The sequence below is a fragment of the Salmo trutta genome, chromosome 30, assembly GCF_901001165.1.
Source record: "Salmo trutta chromosome 30, fSalTru1.1, whole genome shotgun sequence".
NCBI classification, from domain to species: Eukaryota; Metazoa; Chordata; class Actinopteri; order Salmoniformes; family Salmonidae; genus Salmo; species Salmo trutta.
Genome location: NC_042986.1, coordinates 9,716,902 through 9,736,806, shown reverse-complemented (window position 1 = coordinate 9,736,806; position 19,905 = coordinate 9,716,902). Strand labels below are relative to the sequence as shown.

At 41.4% G+C, this 19,905-nt stretch overlaps 1 protein-coding gene across 1 annotated transcript; it reads right to left on the bottom strand.

Moving 5' to 3' along the window:
• Positions 1-4,336: 4,336 nt before the first annotated feature.
• Positions 4,337-14,285, bottom strand: LOC115167885 (coatomer subunit zeta-1). The gene is made up of 9 exons (XM_029722603.1): positions 14,174-14,285; positions 12,009-12,077; positions 10,283-10,364; positions 9,281-9,372; positions 9,101-9,156; positions 8,933-9,010; positions 7,654-7,705; positions 6,691-6,729; positions 4,337-4,942 (listed from the first exon to the last, which is right to left on the bottom strand). The coding sequence occupies exons 1-9, from the start codon at positions 14,189-14,191 to the stop codon at positions 4,895-4,897; spliced, it is 534 nt and encodes a 177-aa protein (XP_029578463.1). The 5' UTR covers positions 14,192-14,285; the 3' UTR covers positions 4,337-4,894.
• Positions 14,286-19,905: the final 5,620 nt, after the last annotated feature.

The window sequence follows — 19,905 nt, the reverse complement described above, 5'->3', positions numbered from 1 at the left end:
AGGACAAGGCACTAAATCACACGTCACGCTGGCGGCCAATGGAAAGACGGCGGCGGTAAATCTGTCAAGGGTATGTCTGTTAACGGGGTTGTGGTGTGGTTGGGGAATCCGTGGGGAGGGAGGAAGCGAGGGGAGAAAGTGAGAGAGAGAAAGAATAGATGACAGAGGGAGGAGGGGAGGGAGAAGGGGTGGGTGAACTGAAGGCTACAGCGGTATGCCACAGAATAAAACGCTTGTTTTCTCCCTCTCATTCTTTAGCCACGCCATGTTCAAAGTCACATCCAAAACATACTGTTTAAGTTTTTTAAAAGAGCATAGAGAGGGCAGACAGAGGAATGTGACAAAAACAAGACTAAACACGGCCACAAAAGGGGAGAAACGTATGTCGTCCCCCCCCCCCCCTGAGGGATGGTACTAGAGTTGGATAACACCAGGAAAAACACCCATAAACCTTTACTGCCACCACAGACGGCTGTATGTCTGATGTCTGCAGTGAAAATGAGTTATGGGAATTATTTTTTCACCCTGTCTTTGCATCACTAGCCAACTCCTCCAGTCCAAACTGTAGGTTGACTGTTTCATAATAACACTCACCTCTGGCTCTGATAGCCATGAAACAGCAATATCAGTGGGCAGACAAGCTGGAGGCATGAGGGCAGACAGTGGAACTGACAGACTGGAGGCAGACTGCCCCGGGTCTTGGGGGTCAGGGTCAGGGGCTGTGAGCTGCATGCTCTGCTCAGAGAGGCCTCTGGCTGACCAGATGTGGTCCTTCCTCCAGCTCTTTGCAGCAGTCAGCAGGTCCAAATGAAAAGCGGTTGTTGTCTGGGTACTACAGCACAGCAAGACAGAGGCCTGGATCTGAGGGGATTTCATTATGCTTTTAAATCACAAAGAGAGAGAGAGAGAGAGACAGAGATAAACTACCAGCTCCTCTTCCCACATCAACAGCCTTGTGCGGAATAACATCTGAGGGTTCACATCACGTATGACACTTTTCACATGTGTTAGGACATAACATACTATAAAAACATTAAATGAGAACAGACTTTCAGTGAGGAACAAGGAAAAACACTTTGCCAAAAGTAAACTGCTGAAGGCATAGGAACTGCAAAAGGCATAGAGGAATGGTAGAACAAAGATGGAGAGAAGACAAGCCAAGTTGGAGTATTTTTTTCCATTTACTACACCCTGGATAATGCACGCCATTAACCTATCAAAGTGTTGGAATATTTATATGACCAAGTTTGAGAAGCAAATGAAACATGATGAAGGATGGATAAATAGCTTAGTGTAAAAGCAAAAGTTATTCAATGATGGAAAAAAAAGCGTTATCCTAACAAACCTATGTAACTTTCCCACCGAAAGGATCAACAGCAGCTAATAAACCAGCTACGGTCCTTGTGACATTTTATCATACATCAACACGGAATTAAACATTTGCATCAGTGATTTATCGTCATCTTATGCCATTGATATTAATACAATAATTGTTTTCTCTCGCAAAAACAGACTGTGTGCTGAGTTATGGCTGAGGGGGCCAGGGCAGAGAGAAAGTGCTGTGGTCTGTGCTCTGATGGTGGTGTTGTTTTTGGCCGGCTACTCCACAGAGCAAAGCAGCAATGATTTTCTATTCTATGGGAATCCATAAACAGCCCCTGTGAGGGCCACCATGGCGACCAGAGCCATAAAGCATGTCATACTGTAGTGATGCTGTTGAGAAGAGGAGACCAGCCCAAGACCCCTTTACTACCCCTCCTCCATCCATGCTTTCAGTCCCAGCTCCCCTCCACACACGAATGCGCGCATGCATACACAAGTCTTTATAGCTCTCGTTCACACAGTCTCTGAGCCAATAAATTATTTTCTGATTGGTTTAAATTGAGTAAATGCAGCTCATGACTCTCTATTTTTCTACATTATTCTGTTGAAGGTAGACAAATAGGGGTGCAAATGTTTGGTTTGTGTGACGCGTCAGTCTATCCTATGATTTTAAAAGAACAACACGTCTTCTGAATGATCACATTGTGGACGCTGCAGTAGCAGCTGAGTGGATGTTTGAGCGTTGGTGTATACCAGTGATCGAGGAAGAGGAAGTGTGGGTAATGAAAGTTATGGGCTTTGACCTACGGACCCGCCGTCGGGCCTCTAGTCAGATCCTCTATTGTGTTGCTAGTAAGTCCACCACTCTTTACTGTGTTGAAGTGGATACAGAGATGCCATGACTGATAGGTGTGTTACCGTCACTGGTACCATGCTATTTATTCACTCCGATATCAAACCAGTTTGCTGATACTGAAGCTCAACCTATAGCACATGTCCCAGTCAGTGTGTGGTTTCACGGGAGGGGAATCAGGAGATGTGAAGGTTAAAGAGGACAGGGTTGGACAGCAGCAGATCTAGACAGCAGCACTGCCGTAGGTGCTTCGATTCATCTCGCCGTGTCCTCACCCAGCAGGGGGGGGGGGGGGGGGGGGCCGTTAAAATGGATCCCGCACGCACAAAACACACATTGGTACTTCCTGTACTGCCATTCACTCACGTAGTTGTCATCTAGATGTTCTATATGTCCCAGTCACTGTGTGTGTGTGTGTGTGTCCTGCCGTCCCTTCAATTCCAACTAGATATTCCACCGGCGGGAGGGCTGGCAGCACCTCGGGGCAGTCAACGGCTATCTTTCATCAGATAATTATCTTTCATCGTGAAACGCCGTAGAGGTAATTTATATTAATTATACAGGAATGAGTATAATAGTCTGAAACGCCACGGTTGACACGCTGTACATAACACGCTGTACATAACACTCTGTACATAACACGCTGTAAAGCAGCCAGGGATGTGTGGTGGGCTCGAGCTTTGTAATTGATGGACAAAAACAGAGGCATTGTGTCTGAGCAGGTCTAATAAGCAAACATCTTAAGAAAAAGGACAATCATGTCTAGGTCAAGGCTTATAAGACCTCACTAGCAGGTTTGAGGCCTGTTGTTCTATGAAACACAAACTTGCTAAGGGTGCTTTGGTTTGGATTTTCATGCCCATTACACATTTTTACATCTACTTTAACAAGATTGTGAGTGTCGGTGTTATCAAACTCCTCTGATCTGACTGGACATTAATTGAACACTCCCTTCATCTCTTTCCGTCCTTGATGTCCGAGCCAAATTCTCATTAAGGGTAGAGAGAATAGAAAAGAGAGGGGAGCCCGAGGTGAACCGCAACCTCATCCATTGTCCATTAGCAGTACATGCTCTCTGTCCTAGAGATGGGTCTGTACACGCTGGGGTTGTCAACTTACAACAGGCTGCGTGAGTGAGTACATTCAAGACACTGAGGGAAAATCTATAACGTTCACAAGCCTTAAAAAAAAAAAGACATATTATACTAAAGCCATTGTATTATCATACTGATGATATACTGATCCAATACGGTTCACATTAATAAATGGTAGACCAGTTATGAAACATGGTACACATCAAATACCTTATAGAAGTCAGATTGAGAATGTGTGTAACGACACTAGGGGCAATAGGCACCAAACAGACAAACAGGGAGGGACCATCTGGACTTCTTAATATCGATTTCCATTCCCAAAAAGTTTTACAACATTTTCATTTTCGTGCCCTTATAAATATAACCCAGCAGTGCTGGAGGAATGCAGACACTAAAATAACGTGATATAGTGCCTGATTCCGCACCCATTTCTCTGGAGGGCATCTTTCAATTGATTTAAAATTAATGTGGTGGTGGGGGGGGCTCTCCAAAAAAAAAAGATTAATTGCATGCTTCAATTTATCTCTCTACTGCTCAATTTGGATTGGATGTGTAGTGAGATTACCAAGGGAAATCAAGGTAACTCAAGGTAAAAACATGTAAGACATGATTCATCAGCACCTAAACACGTAGCGTTAACTGAAAGTGTCTCAATAAAGACGCACTTAGCTACATTGAAATAATTTACCTCAGGAATGGGTTTTGATGCATCAACCAGGAGATGGAGCCCTTGCTTTAGCTGTGAGTCCCTCCCTGTTTGGCCAGCCAAGTTCTCTGGAAATACATTGTCTGACATGGGAATGTTGCAACTGAGACAGTACATGATTCAAGTGGACTGAAAGTCCACATAATCTACAGTGCATTATAAACTGGGGGGGGTTTGAGCCCTGAATGCTGATTGGCTGACAGCCGTGGATATATACACAGTGTAATGGAGCATATTTTAGTGTCTAGTCTACCAGAGTTTCCATTTATAAAAGCCTTACATTAACATATTCAATGTGTGACGAGATCAATAGGGCGACCAAGAACATAACCAACCACAAAATATCATAATAGTCGAAGCTTCAGTGTCTATAAATGTTTTTTTTATTCAAAAGACTTAAATGACTGAGTTCATAAAGTATTCCGAAGAGCACATAGTGACTAACAACGATGTTGCCTGATCGGACCATATCGTCTGGACCATAGAATTTGAAAGGAGTTATTTCTATGGTCTGTACTGACCCATGTAATGTTATCAGAGATGAGGGGCATGAAGCGGTCAACAGAAATGGTAAGGGACTGTGGGAGAAAACGCGAACCAAACCACTGGAATGTATGGACACGCTGCCATCCGTCCAATATCTCTCATAGCTAGCGTTAGAACTAGATATCAGAGGAATACACCTTTACAGTAAAGACACACGCACGATAGAAATGATTGATTCAGACAGACAAAACTCAGATATCCCTTGCCCTGGCAGTCTCTGATTGGCTGAGTGATCATCCTCTCGTCAGTTCTGATTGGAGGAATGGTGAGTAACTTGCACAGGGGAAGAGATGGCATCACAGAGAGAGGAGCCATGGGTAAATGGTGGTACAGTGTTAGATGAGGGGAGTTGAACAGGGGAGTCGACAGGTTCTATCGTAGCAGAGACCATTTGATCTGTTCCTTGGCAGACTGCAGCACCTGTGGATGAAAACTGGCCTTATAAACAGATCATACCAACACAAGTAAACATACAAACAAACCCGTTTGTGTAATAAGCACCCAGCTTGCGTTAACGACATCCATTTTATGAGGGCATGCATCTCTCCTTACAAGCACGATTCAATATGCATCTAGATACATGGGCTCCGAAACAGGAACAATACGTTTACTCAAAACAATTCAGTTTTGAGTCGTTTTGAGGCCCAACAAAACTGATTGCTGGTCTTGTTATGACATCAAACCATTACCCTGTCCATGTAAATGCACTGACTGTTGAAAGCACAACTACCAAAAAGATTTTGTACGGTGAACCTGGCAATCGAAAAGCCCCAATCAGCAGTTAGATATGAGCGTTCACTCCGTAGCTTACACAGCTCCACCAGTAAAACACCATTTTCTACAGCGCATTTGGAACGCTTAAGGAGTCACGCAGATGTAGCCTACAAATATTAGAACATGGATAGGGTAGACCTACCCCTCGTTGGTGACTTGTTGATCAATTAAAAATCGCAATTACCGGTACATGCAAAAAAAGTTTAATAGGCTGAAGGAGAGGACGCAGCAATTCAGCCACAATAGATTATAGGTGTTTTCGCAATAAGGCAGAAAAAAATTATAAGTAAACAAACTTTAGTGAACTGGCTATTCGTAATGTTTCACTCGGTTTTCTTACCAATGCGCACTTCATTTGGATCAGTTTGGGCTCCTGCGGACCGATGAACTCGTATCTTAAACTTTTGAACTGGGGAACCGTTATATCCCTACAATTTTGACTTTCCCTATCAAAACAAATGAATGTAATCCACCGAATGAAACTAATCTCATCCACCTTGGTTTAGAAGAAGACCAATTGACCATTTTAAGGGAATGGAGGGAGACCATATGATTCACATACAAATGCAATCATTAAATTGACCTCAACAAAAAGTTTAACAAAAGGCTGGATGGAGGAAGATGAGTAATGCCGGTAAAGGAAAATATGCAGGAATTAATTAATCATCTTAATTCGTTGAAGGAAAGGAGAACCAGAAGCATAAAGCATGAGGAAGACAGCCAGCCATTAATCAGTAGACAGAGAGAAAGAGAGAAGGGATGGGGAGAGAGAGAGAGAGAGAGAGAGAGGGGATGGCAGCCTGTCACAGGCCTCTTAAATGAGCACATTAATCAGGAGAGGAGCTAAGCGCAAACCGCACACAGGCGTGTGTACACACGATGGAAACCACCACTGGCTACCATACCATCAGCCAATCATTTCCAATTGTGTGATTTACATCCAAAAGGACTAAGGAAGTGTGAAAGCAACACAGTAGGATTGGAGATGGTGAAGTATGCGGAACTCCACCATGTAGAGGAGAGAGGGACATTGGTAGCCTGGAAATCTAGACTCAATTCAGTTTCTGTTTCACTCCACTGTCACTAAATTAGTGGAGTGAAACAAGAGAGGTGAAATGTAGCGTGATTCAGTCTGGATTCCCAAGCTAGGACATTTGGCACAGCTCTAAGGTTCTGTCCAAAATGGCACCCTATTCCCTATATAGTGAACTAATTTTGACCAGAACCCTATGGGCCCTGGTCAAAAGTAGTGGATTACATAGGGAATAGGGTGCCATTTGGGACACATCCTAAGTCTCAGGAGTGTGGAAAGTCAATAATGCAATGGAGCATATTCCACACTGAGCAGTGTAGTATGTTGAGATGAATGAGGTAATTAGGGCTGTTTTTCTCACCTGGGTGACAGTCTGCTCTGAGTAAGGCACATCTTCCCCCTGTAGGAGAGAACACATATTGTTATTATGCCCTGAAGGCCACTAACGTTTTGGTCCACCAGGCACTGTGGTAGATTTTTTTTTAAATCTACCTGCCACTCAGATTTCTTACCAGTCAAAATAAAAAAAATTGCCCCTAAAATTACACCAACAAAACAGATGAGCATGCTTTGTAATGTTTCTGAAACAATATTACTAGTAAGACGTAAATAATCTGGTATATTGAATAGATGTAATTTTTTGTCATCTCAGTCTTTTAACCAAAATATCACAGATGAGACAAAAAATGTCACCTGCCCCTTTAAGGGCGGGAGGTTGCCGTGGTTGCGCGACTGGAGTCATGTTTGTGCCAGTGAGATTTAATCTGACTGGTAGCCGTGTCATCTTCTCTTCCCTAACAGTTGAAACTCAAAACATAGAAAAACAACCTAGCTTGTGAACAAAACAATGTAAACAGCCAAGAAACAAGCATAAAGTCTCACTTCTGTAAACTTTGGTTTCACCTGCGCACAACCCCCAGCCAGGCAGTGTTTCAGCGCAAGGTGTAATAAGCTATATAGGATTCGTAGTTCTTTGATTTTGTACGATAAATTTACCAGCTATGATACAAAAATGGCAGAAATACTTTGAAAACAGCTACTGCAGCATTTATTTGACAATAAATGTGATCAAGCTTTGCTTTTTATTCACTAATGCTAGTGAAATGCTCACACTGTGGAGCCGTGACCACCCACCAATAGTGGCTGGTGAAATAGACACATTTTCCGCCAATGACAAAATCTACCCGCATTTGGCAGGTGTTCTTAGTTCCTGGTCACACAACAGCACCAATACTCAGAACACTTTCCATTAGGGTCCACTAGGTTGAGTGAAGAGTACTTTCTAGGGAGAGGATGGGAGGGGAGGAGAGAGACCTTTACTTACCCTTAGAGCTACGCGGTGGACCACTTGCTGAGGATCACTCTCCAGAATCACTCTGTAGGAGACAGCAGGGAAAAGCTTGTTATCACTCACACACTGCAAGGACAGAGGGCCACACTCATTAGCAGTGGGTGGGTAAAAATATATATATATATTTTTTTAAATCACTGGGGAAGCCAGACATAAAGGCATATTACAACACATGTGTTGTGATAATTGCATAACCTGTTAGTTCATATGTCTTGCCACCGTGATATAAACGCAGAGACAATAAGAAGACACAGCGGCAGAATAATTTCAACCACACCCTTGTTTCATCACAAAACTGGAGAGCGACCTCTGTCCGGTGGAGTCCACAAAGCATATTGCATGTAACAAACAGTTACATGACCTACAGCATTGTCAAGCAAGTTAGTGTTTCCGACATACTCGCACCACTAAACAACTACTCCACGGAGAGTTACGGCAAGTCGCAAAGAAAACAGGAGCTGCCTCCACTATTCCAGCACCATTTCAACATCATCAAATCACCTATGCTTAGTCTAATACAGTGACAACTAAGGCCAAGGGTACAATGTATGAATTAATGGTTGGGTCAGAATCGCCATTACAATCATTGGCCAGTACGGAGAATAAAGTAAAACCACAAGTCCAAATGTCTATGTCCATCCATGGCTAATTTAGGAAAGGGCCAATTTTACCTAGCTAGCTAGCTACTGGAGGACAACACAACGAGATGCAACATTTCAAGTTTTTCTGTCAATGACGTTTTGCTCTCGACGCGATTTGATAGGAGTGACACCAAATCCAAACTGGCTTCCATTGACACTTTTTTGGTGCGGCAGGACCATTCACAGTCAAGCTCACTGATTGGCTATTATTTTCTACTTTTTTTTTTTTTTAAATCAAGGGAAGCCAAATGTTCGCTGGCATCCCTTGCATTCAATGCTATGGGCAGCAACAACGTCATACTATTTTGGACCAGACAGCGTCAGATAGATGCCCTACACACAGACAGAGGGGTGCTGTTTCGTTTGCTCTGACGTTTTTTTTCTTGGTACATTTTTTGGGGGGAAGCCTGGCTACCCTTAGTATCCATGAATACACGCCACTGCCCACACTTGTCTTACTAGCACTGATTTTACTGACAGCTGCTTTACTGAGAAAAAGTGGTATTTACTATGACATGTTGTCGTCTTACCTAGCTACCTTAAGATGAAAGCACTAACTGGAAGTCATTCTGGATAAGAGGACGGCTCAACCATCAATGTATAGAACTCACCCTCCATCCACAATTTCATCCACAGCTAGAAAGAGACCTTCCATGTTCTCAAGTAGAGATCTCCTCTCAACATTCTTCCTACAGAGACAGACAAATCATTTTTCAAGGCTTGCCTTTTGATGACCGATGACTAAATATGTGCTGTAACTAATAAGCTTTAGATCTCACCTCAACATTTGGCTAAGTGAGTCAAACAGACAGTTCAGAACAGCCATTAGCATCAACTGTTGGAGGAAAAAAAAAAACATCGGACAAAAAAGGTTATTTAGAGAATGGCAGAGTGCACTGAAATGAAACGTACAATTAATGCATTAATTGTTTCCAATCACGTCTTTCCAATATGATGACCTCATTTTCCTGTGAGCTTCCAATGACGTAGAAGAAGAGATCAATGTTGCTCTTGTAGACGACTGTGAGGCCCTCCAGCAGAGCGATCTCACCTGAGTAGGCACAGAAACATGGCAATGAGACATAACAAAGAGGTAAAACACGATTCAATGACCTGTGTATGTGTTAGTGAAGTGCGGGTTGACTCATAACCCATAGTCCCTGCGGTTATATACGCGGGGCTGGTGTGTTTAGGGTCATGAAATATTGCGTGGATGAAGGGCATGTGGGTGGAGTGTGGGTTGAAAAAAAGAGAAACTGCATTAAAAATCCATAAATGTATAATTATTGTGCAATTCATATCTAAAGGCTACATTGAGGTTTTCTATAATATTTTTTTGATCTGGTGTTAGGCCTTAAAGCTTATGCACACGCACGAACTGTTCACGCGCCAAATGCTTTTGGGAATTTGGCCAGAAAAAGTTAACGGCGATCAACTGAGGCAAAAAGCACAATTGTCTGAGTTTAATTCAATAAGAGAGAGTAATTGCACTTTCTCCCTGGTCCCTAAACTTCTTAAAACGTTCCCGGTCCCTAAAAATGTACCGAATCGTAGTCAACTAGATACAATGAATGCTTCAATCGTTGTATGACATTTTTTGGTGACTAAGGATTCATTTAGTCTTCTAGGGAAACAAGTAACGACAGAAGAGATGCGTATCTAAGTATAGACAAGCTGACTAACAAATAGGCCTATGTTTCTGCTTATAATTTACTACATTTTGGTAGGTGATCTAAATTAGGCGTAAAAAAAAAGAATCTAAAAATCCTGCACCCACTGTCAATTTTCTATATTTTGTGGTTTAGGGTCGGGTGCGGACCTCAGATTTTCACTTTATCACATATAGTCGGGGGTTGCAGATGGGTTATTAGCAATTGCATGGGCAGGTGCAGGTGAACAAAGCTGACCTGCACATAACTAGTCTGCATGCATGCGTGTGTGTATTCAAATGCATTTCTTACTGTCAGTCCTGTGTGTCTTGCTGAAGATGTTCTTCTCAAAAGCTTTCTGTTCCTTCACTGAAGGGTAGGTGCCATCATAATACTGTCAATAAAGCAGTAAAATGCATGAACAGAATGGGGGGGTCGATACCACAAATATATTTGGTTGTTGGGTAAATCCATTTGAATGCGATCACGTTTTGACAGCACCCCTTTTGATTTGAATGAAACCTTCCATACATATTTGCCCATTGTAGACTTTTTGGACCTGAATACCAAAACATTCAAGAGATAAAAGGTGCATACCCCACCATACCATGAGACATCCATGTCTTGAAAAGAAAGACGGTTGAGATTGATATCATTTAAAAGCTTACAAAATCTTTTTTTTCAAGATCAATGTGAATGATCTAAAAACGCGTAAACTCAATTTTTTTTTAAATAAATCCCATTGACAAATGTTGTAGCTTAGACCCTACTTTACGTCATCTGAGGTTTTTGTGCCCGCCATCGGTTGAGGCACAACATGCTCGAATACAGGGTGGGTGTCCTAAAATAATAAAATAGAAATTTAGACTTTCAAAATGGTACCGGCAGTACATCAGAGAATGTTGACTTGAATGGGAATACCTGTTTTAAATTGGAAGCTACTGGAAGCTATAAAAAATTGTTTTAAAGTCCCATACTCCATATATATATATATATATATATATATATATATATATATATATATATATATATATATATAAATAAACTCCCAGTAATTTATTGGGTATCACTGTGCCACCCTGAAGAAGGCACAGTGATGCCTAAATATATATTTTTTTTACCCAATGAATTACTGGCCGGTTATATATGGAGTGTGCGACTCTTCTGTTTTTTATAGCTTACAGTTTATTTATTAGTCAGCACCTCTACACTAAATACTTTTCTCTGGGTGTGTGCCAGCTCATACTTTTTATTAGTTTAAAATTATACTGTAAATCCTCCATAGGAAACCTATTGAAATCATAGAAATATAGATAATAGACATGACCATTTAAATTGACATTGATCTGAAGAGATAGAAATATAATTCATAGAATGGACCTATGATTGAAATGACACCCACCTTGTACTCAAGAGCATGTTGTGTCTCAACCGATGGCTGGCACATCACAAAAACCTCTGAAGACTTAAAGTAGGGTATAAGCTATATATGCGAATAAGAAAAAATAAAACATTTTAAAAAGAAAATAGTTTACACATTATTAGATTATTTACATTAAAAAAAGGTAAAACAATTTAGATTTTTATTCAACAACAAAAAATATATTAAATAAAATAGTTTGAAGACCCTGTTTTGTAAGGTTATAAATTATATCGGACTTAAATATTTATCTTCTCCAGTGATGGACATGGATGTCTCATGGTAGGGTGGGGTATGCAAAATGGGTCAACTTTGAGCACCTCTATCTCCTGAATGTTTTGGCATTCATGTCCAACAAGTCACTTTCTGGCCACTACATCCATGGGCAAAGATGTATGGAAAGTTTTGTTTAAATCAAAAGGGATGCTGTCAAAAAGTGATTGAACTCATATGGATCGACCGTGTTAGTACATTTCCAATGGTAGGCTAATGCAGCTGGGTATTGCATAATGACAGAATTAGTTACATAGCAGAGCTTGCCAACTTCGGTCCTGAATTACTGAGGGTGCAGGCTTTTGTTCCAGCCCAGTATAACACACCTGATCATCAAAGTCTTACTTTTGCATAGAGCCTCTCTCCATCATTATCCAGAATGAGGACTGCTTTCACAGTGTACAAAGATGGTTCCTGTTAGACAGATATACACAGACATGAGTAGCAGTGAGGGGGAATATGGGCGTACTCTTCCTCTGTGGCGAAATAAGTTACACACAGAGACAGATAGAGGACTCATCTTTATATCTGTGCCATTATAACATCTGTGACAGCATGGGCAGCGCCAATGAGGCTACAACCCATAGGAATTAGTGATGTCTAGTTCGCAAACTATTATTTATTTTTGAACAACTCTTTTTACTGACTCGAGTCATATTTCGTTTTTCTGAGTGACTTGTTCATTTTAGTCGTTTGTTTGACCTGCTAGTGCTGGCTGCAATGAGTACTACAGCAGGATTAATACACGCTCCTCCGGCTCAGCGGCTTCAGAGACGTGCTCAATTCACCAACAGTCTGTCATATGCGTGCAGGAAAATAGACATGTTTAGAACTGATATGTCATCGCATGGTGCAAGAATGACTGCAATTAATTGATTATTGAATGTTATGATGGACACAGCCTCTGCTCAATAAATTCAAACACGTATCGTTTGAGGGGGGGGTTGCAGTTCGCATTCGACTGTGCTTATCACCAGGCCTGGCTACCCAGACTCCTTACTCCGGGCAAACGCTACGCCTACAGACGTTAGTTTCTTCTCAGCAATTAGAAGTATGTAGCGAATGACAGAGCAACAGAAGAATTGAGTGTTAGTCGTCAGGTATCTTATCACCCTCACGGCAGTCAAGCAATGCATTCCGCCCAGAGTCTTTCACGGTTTAGTTTGATTGCGGCCACAACTAGACCTTGTTTCAAATGGATCAAGAAATACTCTTATTTTTACGCCAAGCAATCCACAAATGTACATTGTTTAAAGCACACTTTTACAAGTCTCCGTCACAAATGACAGCTTCAATAAGCCCACTATGGCAAACGAGAGGCTTGTATAATCATGACTCTCAAGTTTTCAGATCATTGTTCGCTGGTAGGGGGCCCTGCAAGCTCTGGGCATTACAGACTCAAATTAACAAAATTTGTTTTTAAAAATGGTGGAAGCCATCAATGGCGCTGCCCATGCTAAAATATCCCTTTGGCCACTAGAGGCCTCTATCATTCTCTATGGGGTCCTATGGGCCTGATTTGTGTCAGTCACACTTTCGCTAACACACCTCACTCCAATAATCAACTAATCATGAGCTCCAGTTTAGAATGCAATTAGTTTAAATCAGCTGTGTTTTCTAGGAGGGATGCGACACCACGCCGGCCCCCGAGGACTGGAGTTTTCCCATCCCAGCTTTATGGCAAAGATTATGGATATACTGACAATATCATTGTCTCTCCTTCCAAACAATGGAGTAGTTGTCCACAAAGCAGCACAGCGGGCTGTCCAACTCCCTCTTATTTCTCTTTGGATTGGTGGAAACATCTAATTATTTTAATAGAGGGTTGTTGACGTCAACCGCCTGGATAGAAATGCTATGCTAACAGCCAGCTCGAGACAACTCCGATGTTTTTCACAAAGTTGGATGTCACGTCCTACTTATCAGTACACTCGTAACAACCTAACCATTACAAAACTTATATTCGAACAAATAAACCATAACATTTTTTTGTTGACCAAATTAGACACTGACCTCCAGACAAAAACTAATCACTTTGAATGTAAGCGAAAAAAACGAAACAAGGCCCCCTGCTGGGAAAGACACATTTGACGGAGTTGGGCTCTCGCTTCGCCTCTTTCTCTCTATGTTACACATCATCAATCGTTAGCTAGCTAATTAGCTAACATTAGCAACTAGCTAGCTAAGTAGCTATGATAGCAGGTAAGGACATTCGCTCACGGAAACATTGTACATTACTAAGCTGACTAAGCATTGTGACCAGAGATAGAGGATTTAGCCACAGAGTTTCTAAACTTACGTACTGTACCGTCTATGATTTTGCTAGTTACACTGTTGTACATGCTACATCAGCTAGTTTGCTAAAACATCCGGCGAGTTAGCTAGCTAATATCTTCCAATTTCTCGACAGGCAGCAAACACATTATCTCTCGTGACGTGGGCAAAGTTACTAGCCTTTAATTAGTCACATCAGGAATTATAACATTTAAAAAAAAAAAAAAAAACGTTACCAGCGTTACAGTATCCATCTTCTTCCAATAGGTCCTAGCTAGCAACCTTCTTAGCTTGTTAGCAACCTAGCTAAATATTTATGTGATCTCCCATTGGATGATATTCCGCGTCAGTCAAAACACTCCGTCAGTCAAATGACACCGCCTATTCTGTACTGAGTACGGAGTACAAAGGTATAAGGCATTTGCCAACCAGTCCTGACCATTAATAAGGTGCAAATACTTGAGTGAGTAAACTTTGAATGTAAAGTTTCTGTTACCATAAATGATACAATTGGGTTACCTACTCATATAATTCATTATGCAGGATTTAATTTTGAGGGCCAGGGGCCAACATTTGTGGTTGGAGGAGCTGACAGTACCAATTAAGACAAAGTTAGGGACTGTGCAGTAACATTTCCAGCAAGCAGTGGTGGTGGTATACCACCAGCTTGCTCTGTGGGTATTATAAACGTTTCAAGTCAGTTAGATTTCTTTGACCAAAGGACATGCGCTTCAACTCCACCACTGCAAACCTTAGGTTTTTACATTACAGTATAATACAGTATAACCTACATGGTAGGCCTACAGTAATGAAGGTAGGCCAACTGTATTCCTCTCTGTCTTCAGCTCATCTGCTCTCCCCTTTGATTCCTATTGTGTGTCTGAGTATAGTCAGTCATGTTATATGAAAAAGTTTTTTTTAAAGAATCATCCCACATTAAACCAACATAATTCCCCTGGTTGTTTCTTCTGGGAAGTATCAATCTGGAAACCCATACTAGTGATGGGGTTTCCCCTCTATTCAGAATGGCATCAGTGTTTACGTGTCAACCTCCATTTTGGTTATGAACATCAATTCTGTCTGTTATTGCAAGGAGTATTGTGAGTGTAATATTGTTTTCACAGGAAAGACACATTGCCATTGAAGTTTTTTGTTTTTTTCATAGAATGTATTTTTCCAAATATAAATATACATCTAAATGTATATGATATATTATATAGCCTGCATTAAATGATCATATTATCTAAAACTTCACTTGCAACAGTTCTGTGGCTAACCGACACATTTTGCAATGCAGCAATGAGTTTTCACAATTGTACCACTAAAGATTTCGAAATTACCCTTGATGTCTGAGAGGAAACACAATATGCAGCCTTGACTGTACAGTCAAAAGCCTGAATGCTTCTCAGAAGAATGTTGGCATGCCACATGTTGGCATTGCTTGTACTTAGTATAGCAGTATGAGAACATTTATTTTTAACAGATACCTCTGTTCTCATCCTTGATGCCTGTGTTTTTACAGTATAGCCTATTCTTAATATAACCATGACAACAGTGACTGTTAGTACTTTACATGTTTAATTCCAAAATGTATTCATCATTTACTTCTATACAATATGGGCAAATGGGTTTTCCTTTCCATTCAATAGAGAGGAAAGAGGACCTCCCTCCATAACCAAATCAAATGTTATTGGTCACATACATGTGTTTAGCAGATGTTTTGCAGGTGTAGCGAAATATTACTAGATTTACAAAGTATATAATGAACATCCCTTACCTACCAATAGAGGACCACAATGGAAACAAAACTTTTGACTTTTTTGTGTATATAATACTCAGCAATTTTGGTATATGTATCTGTTGCCTGATGTAACATATTTATGTGTTTTAAATAGTCAAATAAAATAAAATCCTTTTTGTATTGGGAGCTAGAGCAGGATTTCACAAACTCTGTCCTGGGGACATGGGTGCACGTTTTGGTTTTTTACCCTAGCACTACAGTACACAGCCGATTAAAAGAATCAAAGCTTGTTGATGAGTTGGTTATTTGAATCAGTTGTGTAATGCATGGGCAAGAAACAAAACGTACACCCATTGGGGGTCCCAAGACCGAGTTTAGGAAACCCTGAGCTAGAGGAGAGCATTTTTCATGTAACTGATGGAAAATCACAAGATGTGGACACTGTAAAGTCTAAAGGCAACACTTTGGCATTATGCCCCTTTCTGAAGTATGCTCAAGATACTTTTAACGGCTTAATCAATATGACTAAATGGAACAACAGCATTTACTGGTGTAACAAATAACCTCTTTATCTGGTAGTTCTATCATGTTCATCATTACAGGAAACCTGATGCTCATGTAGATTCTTCAGAATAGTCAGAAGACGGTCTGTTGAGGTTGAGTAAAATGTTCGCCATTGACCAATTGTTGCATCGGAATAACAGCAAATGAGGAACATGAACGTGCACTATCATTGCATTCATTGCTAATGTCTCAATATGACCAATGATAAGATGTTCAGATTACCCTACTTGTGATCTTTCACAATACAGAGTATTTCACCTTTTTAAACCTCACATTTTGAAAAGTTGTTATTCTATGACAATGGCCTATTACTACTATCTTATAACAATAATAAGATTACATTTATCACCTGGACTTTTTCAATAAGTGCAACAGGAATGTGTATTGTTTTTGCAGTGTGTCTGTGTGTGTGTATGCATAGAGAGAAAGAGAGAGAGAGAGGGAGAGAGAGAGGGAAGACAGGAGGGAAGGGAGGATGTTGGGTAGAGGAAACTCTGCTGGGTGCTGATAAAAGCAGCATTGGGTGCTTATGAAGGGAGCTGCTAACTGCTGTGGTTTTTGCCATGAGATGGGGAGAAGGGAGCAGCCCATGCTATCGCATTGTCCCTCCATCCTCCCTGCATTGCACCGTCCGTTGCACAATGCTGGACTAACACACTGGGCGTTGTCCACTGTCTACCGTCACCACAAACTTGCATTTGCCATGCAATGTGAAAACACATCAATATTAACTTAGGAATGGGAATGGGTTATATTTTGAACAACATCATCATATAGAGATAGGGGATGCTGGATGAAGCATGCAAAAACACGTTTTCCTTTCCATGTCTGTTTGTTATTGTCTCTGAGCATTATCTATTGCCAATGCTTGTGGTGATAATTACACTGAACAAAAATATGAACGCAACATGTAAAGTGTTGATCCCATGTTTCATGAGCTGAAATAAACGATCCCAGAAATGTTCCATACGCACAAAAAGCTTATTTTTCTCAAATGTTGTGCACAAATTTGTATTTCATCCCTGTTAGTGAGCATTTCTCCTTTGCCAAGATAATCCATCCACCTGACAGGTGTGTCATATCAAGAACCTGATTAAACAGCATGATCATTACACAGGTGTACCTTGTGCTGGGGACAATAAAAGGCCACTCTAAAATGTGCAGTTTTGTCTCACAACACAATGCCAGAGATGTCTCAAGTTTTGAGGGATCGTGCAATTGACATGCTGACTGCAGAGAATTGAATGTTGATTTCTCTACCATAAGCCACCTCCAACGTCATTTTAGAGAATTTGGCAGGATGTCCAACTGGCCTCACAACCGCAGACCACATGCGTCGTGTGGGCAAGCGGTTTGCTGATGTCAACGTTGTGAACAGAGCACCCCATGGCGGCATGGGGTTAAGGTATGGGCAGGCATCCGCCGCCATCACCTCATGTTTTACCATGATAAAGCACGGCCCCATGTTGCAAAGATCTACAATTCCTGGAAGCTGAAAATGTCATAGTTCTTCCATGACCTGCCTACTCACCAGACATGTCACCCATTGAGCATGTTTGGGATGCTCTGGATTAACGTGTATGACAGCGTGTTCCAGTTCCCGCCAATATCCAGCAACTTCACACAACCATTGAAGAGGAGTAGGACAACATTCCACAGGCCACAATCAACAGCCTGATCAACTCTATGTGAATGAGATGTGTCGCGCTGCATGAGGCGGTCACACCAGATACTGACCGGTTTTCTGATCTACCCCCATATCTTTTTTTTAAAGGTATCTTTGACCAACAGATGCATATCTGTATTCCCAGTCATGTTAAATCCATAGATCAGGGTCTAATGTATTTATTTCAATTGACTGATTTCCTTATATGAACTGTAACTCATTACAATCTTAGAAATTGTTGCATGTTGCGTTTATATCTTTCTTCAGTATTTTTTTGTTCAGTATACATTTCCCTCCATGGTATCAATGGGGCAGCAGGTAGCCTAGTGGATAGAGCGTTGGGCCAGGAACCGAAAGGTTGCTAGATTGAATGCCCAAGCCGACAAGGTAAAAATATGTCATTCTGCCCCTGAACAAGGCAGTTATAACCCATTGTTCCTAGGACGTCATTGTAAATAAGAGTTTGTTCTTAACTGACTTGCGTAGTTAAATAATAAAATCAATAAAGAACTATTTCTACTTTCCCCTCTGTCCATGCAGTCTCTCTACCTCTTCCCAACAGCTGTGGGCCTACTGGATCTGAGAATTTCCCTTTTCCAGACCGCAACCAGAGGAAACAAATTCGTGGTGAGGTATTTTTTCCGCTCAAATCATATAAATCATGTTTTCGGGTTGTTAAGGCATTACTTCCAATACCACACCTCTTCAATGACAAAATGGTGACAATAATTAAAAATACTTGTCGAGAAAGACGCAATGTATTAATCATGGAGTAGAACTAGTAGAACATGCACCTGACTCCTAGTTCTAATTCTAGAAGTATCTGTGGAAAGAATGGTGATTCTGGCATAGCCGTATCCATATACACTAGGTGTACAAAACATCCATGACATAGACTGACCAGGTGAATCCAGGTGAAAGCTATGATACCTTATTGATGTCACCTGAAAAATCCACTTCAATAAGTGTAGATGAAGGGGAGGAGACAGGTTCAAGAAGGATTTTTAAGCCTTGAGACATGGATGTGTGCCATTCAGAGGGTGAATGGGCAAGACAAAATATTTAAGTGCCTTTGAACAGGGTAAGGTAGAAGGTGCAAGGCACACCGGTTTGAGTGTGTCAAGAACTGCAACGCCACTGGGTTTTTCCCTCACAACAGTTTACCGTGTGCATCAAGACTGGTCCACCACCTAAACTACATCCAGCATTGGAGTCAACATGGGCCAGCATCCCTGTGGAACGCTTTCGACACCTTGTGGAGTCCATGCCCCGACGAATTGAGGCTGTTCTGATGCTAAAAGGGTATGCCACTCAATATTAGGATGGTGTTCCTAATGTTTTGTACACTCAGTGTATATGCATACGGCTATGCTAGAAATACCATTATTTATGTGTATCCATATATGTATATAAATGGCTATGGTTTCTAGCCCATATTCTGTAGGTCAAGAGAATACAGGGTTAGATGTGGGCAGGGTGCCATACAAAAGGCAGAGGGCGCACATCAGGTCGTTACACCTACACTTACATGGAACTACGTAGGTCTTTGGGGGACAGGGACAAAGGAAGGACTATAATAGTGCGTTTGGGGGATTATTCTCAGAGATGTGGTAAAAATCATGAGAATGGATGAGATACTTTAAGAGAACAAATTGAAAAGTACTTGCCCAAGATGTCACAGACCAATTGCAGCAAACAAACACAACCATAGAGAGGGGGCGATGAGCTGGTAACTGCAGCCAGAGTGAAAACCACTGTGGTCGGGGTAATAACAGCCTGCTCTCTAGCATCCTTAGGAGGTGGGTGAGTAGGGCGCTGGGTGCTAGGAAGTTGGGAAGTCCCTTCTCTCTCTTATTCCTGGTAAACACCCACCTCTGTTGACTCTGTCAGCCACCTACTCTTCCCATGTTTTGAGAACAATGACACGAAAACATCATAAACTGGCTTGGAGATGGGATCTGTCTTTGTAATAGGACTTTTTCAAACTTCTGGCTTGT